This window comes from Canis lupus, chromosome 29 (genome assembly GCF_003254725.2).
Source record: "Canis lupus dingo isolate Sandy chromosome 29, ASM325472v2, whole genome shotgun sequence".
Classification (NCBI taxonomy): domain Eukaryota; kingdom Metazoa; phylum Chordata; class Mammalia; order Carnivora; family Canidae; genus Canis; species Canis lupus.
In genome coordinates, this window is record NC_064271.1 from 34,139,962 (window position 1) to 34,154,181 (window position 14,220).

The following is a 14,220-nucleotide window of genomic DNA, read 5'->3' on the forward strand; positions in this document are numbered from 1 at the left end:
CATATAATAGCATATTTTTGATACTAAGTAAATAAAATTCAGGTACGTAAGAAAAATACTGGGTTAGATCGCTATTTCTCGCTTTTTTCTCTTTGATCATAAAAACAATGAAGATGTATTCTTGGATTCTGATTAGTTATGGTTTCATATTGTTGACAGCTTTATAAAAATAAAAGATACCTTTTCGGGACGCCTGGGTGGCTCAGAAGTTGAGTGTCTGCCTTTGGCTCAGGTCATGACCCCAGGTCCTGGGATCAAGTCCCATGTTGGGCTCCCCGCAGAGGGTCTGCTTCTCCCTCTGCCTGTGTCTCTGCCTCTTTCTGTGTGTCTCTCATGAATAAATAAATAAAATCTTTTTTTTTAAGATATCTTTTAACAGTCTTTCTTTTGCAAATAAAAATACAATATATTGTTGCTTGGCTAATCTTGTAGGTTCTTACGGGCTGACATGTTCCAAGAGTCCAACAACTCTGATCTGTGCTTCCTTTAAATTCTTTGAGATAGACACGCAAATTCTCAGGGATGCACCATTGAAAGAGATTTCAAAGACTAAACACAAACAGTTCTCTGTCCCTCTCGTCTACTGTTTATTACTTCAGACAATTAAATCTCTTGTGATTGTCTTAGTTACCTTGCTTCAGCACTCCTGTTTTATGTGTGGACGAAAATTTGTAAGATTAGTTTCTTTGTGCATAGATACATCTTGATTTTTGCGTGAGAGAACATATTTGTTTGTTATTCCCCATGTGCATTCTTAATTCTTCCTAAAATTCGGCTGACCGTTTGGAACTATTGATACATACTAGATTGGATTTTCAAGAAACTCTTCTTTCAGCACTTGATTACATGCAAATAATTGGTACTGTAGGAGATTTCATAGTTGATCCTGTGTTCAAGATAATTTATAAAAATGCAGGTATGGAAATGTTTACCTTTGCTTATATTTTCTATGAGTCAGTTCTTTATTCATGGCCATTCTTTACTAGAATCCTATCACTAAAAAAAAAAAGTTCTTAAATGGGATTCCATCAGACTTTTGATATAAAAATTAACTCCTTTGATTAAATTTACCTAGACAGTCATGATGTATGACTTTAAACAATAAATTATACTCATATATCCAAAAGTTAATATTTATTCTTGTTAGACAGAGATGAAATCCTAACATATCCTATGTTCATGGCTACTTGACTGAACTATATCTGAGATAGTAATGCTTCGTGCTCCTGTCCTTGGCTAGCCACATGCATCTAGTTAGTTGTTGAACAATTCTCCAGTTGATGTGGCCAGTTTGATATATTTGCTCTTTCAGGCCTCAGTTACTTACGGATTTTCATTTTCTGTTTCCTATTGATTAGAAAGAAACAGAGAGTAAAGGCCACTGCTATAGATCACAGCCTCTATATTAGTCATAAATGTATGTATATCATTCATTGAGTAAAACCACAATGTCTATAAACTGTTTTTCTTTTCTCTTATTTATTGACAGTTTTTTTTTAATTACAACACAATGAATTGATGGTAAATACAGAAGATGCAATAGTATAAAAAGCCATTTAACCCTTCCCTAGGTTAAGACACTTACAGCAGACAAAAACTGCCCCACCCAAAATCCCCTCCTTGAATGGAAACAAAATAAATATAAATTAATAAATACAAAACAAATCACTGCACAGCCCTTAACTCTTTGATTGCCATGGCAAGAACCATGCTGATGATTCTAGCTTGTGACATTTGTGTGGTTAAAGGTTGCCGCAGCAGTCAAAGGGTTATAGCATTGTAAACATAAGTACTTTGTGGAAAAGTTCAGTCATGTTAATGGTCTACAGCGATGAGATTAATAGCATGACCCCTTGACCTTTAATGACGCAACATTATAAGGAGTTGAAGAGAGAGTAGCTTGGTGAGCTGTTACATAGACTAGTCAACCATTTTATTTAACAATGTGCTATGAGGCCTTGATTTACTAATAAAAGACAACTTGTGAATAATAAACACTGTTCAATGCATTGATCAATAAAATCAATGAAAAAATTAATTTAAGCACCACAAAATTTTGCCTGATTATATCTGACAGTCATAATACACTTTAGCACCATTTATTTAGCCTTATATTTGCACACAAACAAGCTTTGTGTTTGTCAGTAGAAGCTATCTGAAAAAATATATATTTACATATATATATATATATATATATATATATATATATATATATATATATGCCAGGTTAGAGATGTTATAAATGTATAGAATCCTGTGTGGGCAAAAAAACCACTAACAACTTGCAAACCTTAAAGCTCATTCAGCAAATAAATGTGTTATTTATTTCTTTCCTAGCACACAGAAGACTACGTATTATCAAAAACTTAATGAAGTAGTGTTGAGTGTAATGTGAACAATCCAGAAGCTTAAAGTTAGATTTTAATATCCTCTCCACAACTGAAAATATCATGGGGAATTAAAATAAAGGCAAAGTATTGTCAGACTACCAAGAGATAATAGCCTAAATATTTAATTTCTTAGTGTTTCTCTCTGCTTCATGTTGTAATGTTATTTAAATAAAGTCTGCATTAATTTTATGCATTATATTCTTTTAATCTCCCATAACCACAATATAGAAAGGAAAAATGATTTTCATAAGAAGCTATAAAATGTCTACTGTTTACCCAAGAGACAACTTTCTTTTGCAATTGCTTGCATCTCATTCTGGCTCTGAAAGACAAATGTATGTGCAATTATTTTTTAATATAGCATATGGTATTTATTTGACAAACTAAATTTATGGGAGCTTTCCTCCCTAATCTATCTGTTTAATATGTATGTGTATGTATATTTATACACACACACATACATACATGCGCACACACTATACACACACACATACACACACACACACTATATATTTCCAAATCTATATTACCAGATAGCTCATATGGATGGCATAAATTGTGTTCATTATCATACTGATCCACTGCTGGAATCAAGATAATGTTAAATATAGGTATACAGATTTTAAAACATCTTGAAGATAGACTACTACACTGATGAAGCAGGCAATTTTCTTTGTATCAATAACTGATTCTTTTAAAAAACCATCAATAGACTATGGACTATGTTTTTGCTAAAAAAATTAAGTTTATTAAAAGTTATAATAGCGCAAATTTGAACTAGTAAACTCCATTTATTTCCTTCCTAGAATATAAAAACAAGATATATTTGTTTAAAATTAGATACCTAAAAAAAAAATCTTACAAGACTTTTAATCCTGAAGCAAATTTTTATGGGTGAGTCTTTAAAACCCCTGAAAATAGAGGTCCACAATAGAAATGCTGATGCAGTCAAAACCAATGCAGCAAAAAGCTGCCACTATAATACCCCTTATTCTTTTATTCTCTCTCTTTATAATATATATGTAATTTATGTAATTTACACATAAAGGGAAATAGACAAAGAATCGAGGTTTTTAGGCATTCATGTGCACATGATGTACCTTAAACAGAGTACTATATTAAGATATTCACTTTCCTGTATAATTATTTAAGATACATTCTCCAAAAGCGAACTTCCTTAGCTGGCTTATCAACAGTTGACAGCCTTCATACTCAGCATTTCACTTTTCTCAGGGGAATAAAAAAGTTAAAATCCAATATAAGAGATTGGAAGGTATGTGAAATTGATTGGGAACTGTCTTTGCATGAAAGTTGTGAAGGAAATTACAGAGGAACAAAAACATATTTTCTGGGCACCATGTCTGATGTACAGTGCGGCTCAATTCTGGTTTTCATAAACGGAAGGGAAAATCAAATCTGTAAAAAAAGAAGGGCAAGGTGGAAATGGGAAGGAATGCAAATATAGGTACAGAGTGCATAAGACAACACAAAATAAATATATCCCTCCCCACCATCTGCATTTTGGGCTGACACCCAGAAAGCAAACAAATAATTTCAGATTTGGAGGAGCAGAAAAACCAGACATGCAATCATCCATGTTAAGAAATCAGGTCTGTTTGGAAGTAAACAAAGTAACCAAGATTGTGAAATTTTGTATTTATGAACGTATAAAAGAATAACTATTCCTCTTCAGATAGAAAAGAAGTGAGGAGAAAAAACACAACTCATTTTACCCACGCAGTAGTACATACTAAAGAGCTGTGAGAAGACAAGCAACCATGTGGCCTCTGTGATGTTATTTCAGTGGTAGCAAAGATTATGACATTGATTTAAGGATTGCATTATCATTCAAGGAAACTATATTTTACCTTCACAACTGGGTTATGAATAGATAGAGAGGGAGAAAGTTCAAATTGGCATTACGAAAGAACAAATGAAACATGCATTCTAGTGACTTTGCAAATAGACAGCTCACACCAGGCTTTATTCACCATATCTTAGCAAGACAGGCCAACATAGAAACATATAATCATACAAAAGGTGGCAAGTACAAGCAGCACCATATCCTATCCTAGGAAAAAGCATCCTACCATGCAGTCATATCTCACCAAAGCTTCATCAAATAGGAGGCATTTATAAAAAGGCCTGTGTCAAAAAATGTTATGCCTGGGGTCAGATCTAGCTACAGACCAAGTTCTATAGATATGTCTGTATTTTGCATGATTTTTTTTTTCATGGAGAAAAACAAGTAGATAAAATACTCAAGAAACATCTTCGTAAGTCAAGAGGTTAACCATTTTATTCATGTTCACCATTCCCTCCTTCCGTTTTTTTCCTTTGTGAAATAAGGGTTAATGACATCTTACTCTGAAGCTATGTGGCCTAACATGATACAGTTATCACATTTCCTTATTTATATTTAATTGATTTTCTTCTCCCTTCTTAAGGGCATATAAATCCAGCTCTGTAGCAGAGCACATGGCAAAGTATGTGAATCAGCACAACAATCTAGTTGACGATGTCTCTGTCTTACAATGCCCAGCGGGCCTTTGAATGTAAGGCCACATCGAGTGCAAATCTGATTACCCCAGTCCAATATTAGTGTAAGACAGTTTTTTTAAGATGCACTGCTCTTTAAATTGGAAAGGCATAGAATCCTTAGAAATCTTCATAAATAAATAGCCTTCATATGTTTTTTATACTTCTGTACTAACCAGGAGTTAACTGGGTGTGCCCTCATTTCCCTTAAAGAGTTTTAGTTATGTACTATTTTACAGTACTCATGATTTACCTTCACTTCGTATAATTAGCATTGTTCTAAAAAAAAAAAAAGATGCGTGTTCCTGTCCAATTATAAGCTCACAATCATGTTTAAAAATTGAAGGCTGCTACTTCACTATTCTACCAGAGAATTGACGAATTTTATACTATCCGGTTTTCACTCGATTTCTGTGAATTTGTCAGTGTTTGTTTGGATCGGTGTTCACTCTTAGGCTTTATATACTATTGGTTCAAATTTCACAGCAGAAATGCGTATAAAATGTTGAAAGAGATGTTGTAATTGATGGTATTCATCTGACCTGAAATAGCTCTGAATCACTTCAACAGGATACCAGTGGAAACAAAGAATGATTTGAGTAGGAGAGAAAGACAACGGTTACAATTACATGAGATTTGAACACACAGGCACCTCTGCTGTGATGCCAAGTGTGTATACCATATGGTCACTGAGGTAAATTTCTATCCTAGAGAAATGGCTTTCTCAGGAGGTTCTAATATCTTTCCAATTGAGGTTACTTAACACCTAACTTTTGACATTTTTAGCCTATCAGGCAGTGCATTAGTATCAGATCTGTTTATGCAGGGTAACATCTAAAGACCACTGGCTAATTATATACATTGATATATCACATACCCATTACTGATATGAAGAGCTTAAAGTTGCATTTTTCTCTATTTTTATACTTGCTAAAGTAAAATTTCCAGTTGTATTAAGCAGTGCTATAGTATGTTTTTATATCTTACAAAACACTCATTTTTTTCTTTTCCTCCATTTCTATTATATTTAATAAATATAATATTTAATTTTCATATTTATGGTGTGGTGCTAGGCCTGGTTGCTGCTTTCTTTATTATATAAAGTTCTAATTTTTAAAATATAACCGGTAAAATTTTTCTGATGTAGCTAGGGTTCCCTCTTCAGCAACAAGGAACCTAAAACATACATATATATCCTCTGCCAGTTATAACCTGCGGTCACAATAAATCAGTATCATGAAGGTGCATGAGATGCAGTGGAATGATTAAATCCTGTAAAATTATTGGCTTGAAACCTTTGGTGATATCATATATTGGCTGAGATTGTATTTACAGCTACTTATAAATAGCTCATCTGAATTTAACATTTTTGATTTAGACGGCATGTTCTGTTTGACATCTGTGATATTTTGGAACGTGCTCTTGAGAGCATCCAAAAATTAAATGAACTCTTTGCGATGTTTGCGAAAAAGATTTCACCACCATCCACAAGGTTGTTTCAGTATATGTTACAATCTCACAGACTCAATACTATCAGTAAATCACCGCCTTTATTAGTTTCTGGAAATAATTTCCAAAACTTCAAAAAAAAAAAAAAAAAAGAAAAAAGAAAAAGATCTTTTCATGCCTTTTGTGTTAACTCAGTCTATTTGATTAAAACATCCACTTCTCTTCAGATAGCACATTGAATTTAGTCAATATGGACACATTTGTTACTCTACTGTAAGATTCACAAAGTGTGGGCGTGTATTTGATACTAGAGATATTAGCATAATATGCAGAACTTGGAAGTATTATATTACTCTACCTAGGACCCAGTATATACACATCATCCACATATTGGAACTACCAGTGAAGCTGGGCAATGTTTTCATCCACCACATTGCGTTTTCAAATCACCCACAGAAAGGGAATAGGAATAAGTGTATCGAATATGAAACAAATCGTGTCAATAGAAAAAGATTACAAGCAATCTGACTAGGAAAAGTAACATTTGCTTATTTCAGTAAATCAGTCTCTATCCTTTATTACTTAGTAATTATTTTCTGTAAATTATTACTTAGTAATTTATTACATCTGATTCAGAAAAGCCTTGCCCTCTGATTTATAACAGAAGTTGTCTTTGCTAGTATCATATAATGTTCTCTAATTTATCTATGGTATCTCTGCAGTTGTAAAGAGCCTCTGTATTCACCTGTTCTGATTGCCATGTCAGCAGACACTTTGTTCTAAAAGGGGTCAATAGTTAAATTCTCAACCTCTTGAACGGTCTGATGTGGACTGACTTCTTTTTAGGGAATACAGACTGACTGGCTATTTTAATACTTCATTTCAGTCCAGTTAACAATATATAGAACAATAATATTTGGCTAAAATTATAAACTATAGAGTTAATTTATGTAAGGAACATTACCTTGTTTACACTTGTGTTTATATTAAAGTAATAATAATGAAACAGAAGGAGAATTATGTTTTGTGATCACAAATGTGTTTTCAATTTGAGAAACCCTAGGTCTGAACTTTCCATGCTAGTAATGATAGTGTGATGAAAAATATTTGCTAGATTGTATGCAGGGAGATTTCTATCGATACTGAACTTGGTATATTATGTTGTTGACCTGTGGGAAGTTTATCCCACATTGTTTTTGAATCACTTTTCTTATGTGCTAGACCAATTGGTCACTCTCCCTTTCATTATTCCAATAGGATCAAGACTTTTTTTTTTCCCCAAACCCCAAGTGGAAGAGGAGTCAGCAACCATACTCACAAAGTGCCCTGTGTACAATACACAAATAGAATCTTGATGTTTTCGGTTATATGGAACTTAATATTTTCTTATCTCTTGTAATCTCACAGCCTGAAAATTTAACTGTTCTAGTCAAGAGAGAAGCTATAGATGCCTCTTCTTATCACATTAATCTCATCTCATATTTAAGTAAATACGACCCAACACTTACCCATGACATTTCCAGAATTCAAGCATAATGACAGGGTCCTTCCCTTCTTAATGCTATGGTTATTTTCTAGCCCTTATATACTTATAGTTGTATGATGGATCAGGATTTTGTGACAAATGAGTAAAGAGGCAAAAGATTGCTTCTTCAGTTTCTTTCTCATTTTAGAAAAAATAAAATAAAATCAACATTTAATGCAGGTTTATGGGATTCCTCAATGATTTACCCATGCCCCCAAATGACAGAGTTCCTCATTTCTATGTTTAGCAAAATACAATTTCCAGTCATCTTTTTTCTTGACACCAAAGTCCTAAAATGATTAAACCCTCCCATGAGCAAACACTGTATAAGTGAGCTTATGTAGATAGTCCTCCGTGCTCAGTAGAAGTGACTAACTCTTTATAATATCAACATCATCTAGAATGGAAGCACTGAAGTGAAGCTACGGGACTGATTTTGGTCCTCTCTCCACGCTTTCTTTCTTGGCCCTCGCATACATAATCTCTGATATCTTGTCAAAATACAGTTTGCATTGCATAATGTTTTGCTGTAAAGCCATTCCTCTTTTGTAACTGTTCTTTTTTCTTATCCTTACATTATATATGTTCAGGTTGTAAGAAATCACAATCTGCAAGGCTTTGCAGCATGCCACCCATGATTACAAAATATTTTCCCAAACCAAATCATAAACATGTTGTTTAACTGAAAGACATTCTAATTTTCATGCTATGTTGAGTATAAATATAAATTCAAGGCAGCCAAACTATCCATTTCCAAATAAGAATGTGTACCTACACTCATTAAAAATCATCTGGAAATGTGTATTATTAGCAAATGAGTAAGAAATTTTCACTAGTATAAAATTCCTGCTTTATATAAAAGCCACACTGGCCATTCAAGTATTTTGAGGTTTTTTTTTTCCCCTATAGTTTTATATTTGTACTTAAAATGATGAATTTAGACTTGAAATTATATTAAAGGAAAATTAAAAGTCACTTCTACCTATAGGGCATTTTCGAGTGTGCATGTAAAATAGCAAAGTGTCCATCTTGCAGATCCACCATCAACACTCTTTCTCTCTACTCTAAGGAAACAGCTCATGCTTACTAGGGTTTTAGAGTACAATTAACACTCCAAAGGAGAAGCAACACCAGATTTCCTTCAGTTTGTGCCAGTTTGCAAGTTAAAGGTCAAAGGGCAAAGACATAGAACAGGACTCTTCAAGGAAAATTTTCACAGAAGACAATGTTTAAGTTGTTGTTAATGACAGTCAACAGATCAATAATCAAGTTCAAGGCAAGCTGTTCATTGTTTCAAAAGCTAATCCCCTCAAAAGCTGGCTTTCACACAAAGCCAATGTCTGACTCATGGGGTGCATTCAGTCTGACCATCTCTAATAAGTTCACAGCCCAGTGGCTGTAAAGCCTTTCACTGCAAGAAGCAGCTCCTAAAAATCAATAAAGAGGTCTGTCAGTTGCTGACTTTTCTCTAGGAAAAAAATATTGATACAAACCTGCTCTGCAGGTCACATGAAAATGACAATACTGCTGTTAGGACAAATTACACTCAACAATGAAATGCTTTGGTGGTCTCTTGGCTCTGTCAGTGATCAAATGGATGGCTAAATGCCAGAAGCCACACTAACCCTTTGAGAACTATGGCTGACATGCAATAGGTAATGTACTGGAGGATATTCATGCAATCTCAGAGTCATCATTTTAAGTCATTTTAAAAATGGCAATGCTGACTGCATGTACCAAGGCAAACTGAATTTTCATGCAATGGATTTCAAAACAGAAATTCAATATGTCTAAGGAAAAAAAAAAAGACTTAGGCTATTATAATCAGTTCCTCAAATAAAATTTCACTCTTACATTTTCTTAATAAAATATCTTTTTATTTGCCAGAAAAATGTTTGGCAAGTAACATCGTTTCTGTTCGCTATAAACGCATTTATGTAGTACCACAAATCGCTTAAAAATTACATGGGGTTGTAGGATACCTGTTTTAGAAACCTGAACTCCTTGAACCCGTGCCGGTTTTTACCATTGCCCAGTTCTAGAATTTACCAGATAGCAAGACTGACGACCCTAAGACTCTGAAAGCTGATCTGATAGTTCTCAAAGGGTTACACCAAGGTATTACTAGTGTCACATATCCTTGTAAAATAACTGTCACTTTAAACCACTTTGGAGACATACTGCTTCTTGCTCTTAATGAATATTCCTGACAGACCCACGGAAGGCCTGGGGCAATGGCCTAATAACAACTTGGGGAGATCATCACAATGATGTAGGGGTCAGGTGGCAGGAAGGGGATTAGAAACACTTCAAAAACAATCAAAAGGTCCTGTTTGAATATAGCTATGAATATAAATGTGATGAAACATTGAGGACGTAGCTGAGAACAGCTGTATAAAACGAAAAATGGATGTATTATTAAGGCTGTTACTATATTGCAGATATTTTGGCCCCTTGTTGGTCGGAAAATGGCTGTCCCAACAGTCTAAAGTCCTGCATCTGTATTCCAGATCTCCCACCTGACAAAAAAGGAAGTGGAGGAGACTATCCATAGCAGTCAGAGAGCTATCTTCTTTGGAGACAAAGCTGTTTTGGGTCTTCACACTTTCCTGAAAGTTCAATTGTGGGTTTTTTGTTTGTTTGTTTAACCTTTTTTTTTTTCTTTGCTTTAAAGCAAAAATTCATGGGTTTTCCATTTTGCTTTTTTTCCCCCAGATATGGGCTCAGACTTCAGAAGGAAAATAATATTAGAAACCTTTAAGAAGAATCTTTTCTTCTTTTTTTTTTTTTTTCCTCTTCTTTAGTTAATCCTGAAAATTTACTGGGCATTGAGCGTGCAGAGGAAAGGCCTAGAACTGAATGACAAAGAAAGACAAAGGACTGAAGAACGGCAGATACTGTGCATCATGGAAGCTTCCCCATGAGTGTGTTTCCACTCATGTGCAGGACCAGCAACCCTCTGGGTTTGAAAGGTCAGCCCTGAATCAGGCTGCCACCAGCCTGCTCCTAGCTAGGAAACAGCATAACAGCTCTTGTCTTGAATCTCAAGTTACCACAAACTCCTGGAAAAGAAAGAAAGAAAAAAAAAACCCCTACATCACACCCACTCTTGCATAGAGCGTTTACAGTACAGTATGTGGCGGGGTGTTCCTTTCCTCTTGAACTGGAACACAGTGTAAACCAATACAAGGAGGCATAAGGCCAAGATGCAGGGAATGACAATAGCTATGGCTTTCACAGTGCTGGCTGTGTTGTCCAGTTTGATGACAATGTCTACATCGTCTGGGGGGCTGTGTCCTTCTTTATCTCTGTCTGTTGGTCCATCACAGCCCATAAAATCCTTGAGGATGGATCTGGGATATCCAGGTTCTACTTTGAGTATCTGGTTGTTGAATTTCCAGTACTCCTTTCCTTTGTAGAAATACGTAAAGCCTAGAGGGGGAAACACACACACACACACACATAGGTACCACTTATTTGGAAAATGTATACGTACAGCAGTTTTTATTAGTTTACATTAGGCTACTTTTAAAAAGAGGTATGGTAAGGCCCTTCAAATTTGCTAGGAAGAAAACATTACCTTCAGCTCAGCAGTCTGTTGAAATAAACCTGGCTGGTATACTATAGGAGTTGTGCCCTCTAATGCCTACGGAAAGCTTAGCCAAGAGGCAAAATATCTATAGAGGACTGTTGAGAGAGCCCACTGAACACATCTACTCCTAGTCTGGAAAGAACGCTTTACCCTATTTCTTACTTGTAAGGTTGCTGTTTCAGATTTACCCATCAGGGTGATAATTCCAACCTACACTGAACTATGCTGAAACAGCAGCCTTCTACATCGAGGCACTCTGTGCCTGCAGATACTGAGGACACTCCACAATGCATTATGAGGAGGCCACCCCATGAGACACTTCAGGGGAGATTTCTCATCATCCTAGTATCAGGACCAGTTGTGTTTAAACACTAGGTTTGCTTCTGTCATTTGGACAAAAAATCATAACATTTTGTAAGTCATGAAACTACAGAGATGTGTTTCTTTGCTAGAAATCTTAATAAGTAAATAGGTATTTCGAGTATTTTCTGCACCAACCTTATTTCTGGCTCTTGATCATGCCCATTTTGTCCCTTCTCCTTTTCCCCTTTTTATTTAACATTCTTATTGACTTATATAGTAAAGGATTAGTAGAGTATAAATAAATCTGTAATTCTGCTTTTAATATTTTCAAATGAAATATTTCACAGGTGGTATGTGGAGGGTTCATGTAACCAGCAATACATATGAGGCATGTTCCAAAACATCATGGATGCAGATAATAGACTCTGACAGCTTGTGAACATTAAACTACAAATATGTGTGTTTTCCTTAGGACTGTTTTCTAAATTGTTGTTTTTGTTGGGAAAAAAAAAAAAGTTTTTCTTTTCATCCAGAGCTTCTTCATCCTAAGTTTTTTGTGACTGTACTCTTTGGACTTAATTCCTGCTTAAGACAAAATTCAAGAAACTACAATGAAATACTTTAACGTTATCAATACTTAAAAACTGTACTTTGAGAGCTATCTATTTTGAATAGTATACCTACTTTAGAGTTAGTAATCATTAATGAGGGTTTTTTTTTTAAATCCTGTATTATTGAGCACTTATTATGGAAGAAGTACTATGCTTAAAACTCAGTAAATAACATATTTTAATCCTTATAACCACTCTGTTAGGTAGAATTATTTACCTATGTTTTTCAGGCAAAGATACTGAGGTTCAAGGATAAGATAATATGTCCAAGTCCTGGTGAAAGCAGAATTTAAATCTTGATCTAGTTCTAGAGTCCTGAACACTTAATGATTTTCTTAAAACTATGTCCTTTAGAGATCTCCTGTCCTTTAACAATTGCTTCTTGATTAAACATCACAGGTTGTGACAGGTAAAACCCATGCAACAAAAAACTCTGACACCTTTCAAAAAATTTCATCTAGGATAGACCAATCACTTCAGGTCAATCCACTTAGGAAATCATTCTGTTCAATGCCATAAAAATCTGCTGTTACTTTTAGTTTCCAAGGGCAGTTCTGCAATCAGAGTAACATGCCAAGTGAAAACAGGTGTATGTAGATTCAAATATTTCAGCAGGGAGCTGGTATTTGATCACGCTAATGAAATCCAATGTAATTACTCAACAAGCTTGGATGAAGAAATGTTGAGGACTTGCCAAATAACAGTACATTAGACAATCGCAGTTGAATAATGGCATTGATTTAGAATTAAACAGACCTTCAAAACAGGTGAATGTACTTCTTATATTTATAAACTGGAAACCAACAGCTGGAAGTGTCCTCATCTTTAATCTTTAGTCAAAGCTAATTACTGTGAATCTACCAGGTTCCATACAAAAGTTCAGAAGTTTCCATTTTCGTATTTATGCAGGCCAAATTTTATAGTAGCACACTCTGTATACAGGAGCAGAATTGTAGTTTACTGAATATACTTGTTAACAAGTCTAGTCAGTAGAAGTTAAATAATGAAAGTATTTGAAAAGAAGTGGCCTGCGATCTTGGTAATAGAAATCTGTTAAACCTTGATCCCACAATATTCATCTCATTTGATAATGTAAGTCTGATTCCGTCCCCCACTTAAGAAATAGCAGTTGGTTAAAGAAATGTTTATGTACTCATTTTTTCTTCCTTTTTAAGAGTAGCTTTGATGTTATACTCTTGTAGATGTTATGCTTATAAAGAATAGCAACTTCAGATGAATTCTTGCCTGAATTATTATTTTTTGAGAAATCCTGGGAAAGAATTCAGTGAGGTTGCAATGTATTATGTGATGACTTTTTTTTCCTCCCACATGTGACCAGATTTTACTGGTGACTTTTCTATTGCTTAGTCCTAAAATGTAGTAAGACACCGTCCACCATCATTGTCTTGTTCTAACTCAGTAGATGTTCCTGGATGACAGTGTCTACGTGTTCTCTGTCTTCCACTTTTATATGTTTATTAGTAAGAAGTTAATTAGTGTTTAATATAATAAATGAATAAACCGACTCTTGTGGAAATACGTGTTTGAATCATACTTGTATGTTTTAACAGAGAGTGAGGATGGGGAAGAGGGACTAGAGGGACTAGAGCAAATCAATAGAAGAGTCAAACTATTTTAATAGGCTAACGTAGTCAAGACTATTTTAACAGCACTCAGCAAAACGAAAGGCAACAGTTTGAAAAGTAGAATCTTGTATTTGCCTTAAAATTGCATTTTTCTAAGGAGGAAATATAGAATACCTGCATGATATGGCTTGAGAGCAATTAACATAGAAACAATTTGAAGGAGAGG

General features: G+C 34.7%; 1 protein-coding gene and 1 long non-coding RNA gene across 11 annotated transcripts in view; one reads left to right on the top strand and one right to left on the bottom strand.

Moving 5' to 3' along the window:
* LOC112650669 (uncharacterized) overlaps positions 1-14,220 on the top strand; it is a 79,265-nt gene that overhangs the window by 29,067 nt on the left and 35,978 nt on the right. For 7 of the 10 annotated variants that reach the window (XR_004810374.2, XR_007407049.1, XR_007407056.1 and 4 more), the window contains one exon: positions 10,707-10,874. The exons of the other annotated variants lie outside the window; for them this stretch is intronic. This is a non-coding gene — a long non-coding RNA (uncharacterized LOC112650669). The remainder of the gene's footprint in view (positions 1-10,706; positions 10,875-14,220) is intronic. 10 annotated transcript variants of the gene reach the window in all.
* Positions 1,461-14,220, bottom strand: part of MMP16 (matrix metallopeptidase 16) — a 291,287-nt gene continuing 278,527 nt past the window's right edge. Inside the window, exon 10 of the mRNA XM_025433473.3 lies at positions 1,461-11,334. Within this exon, the coding sequence (XP_025289258.1) occupies positions 11,000-11,334 (335 nt within the window). The 3' untranslated portion in view covers positions 1,461-10,999. The remainder of the gene's footprint in view (positions 11,335-14,220) is intronic.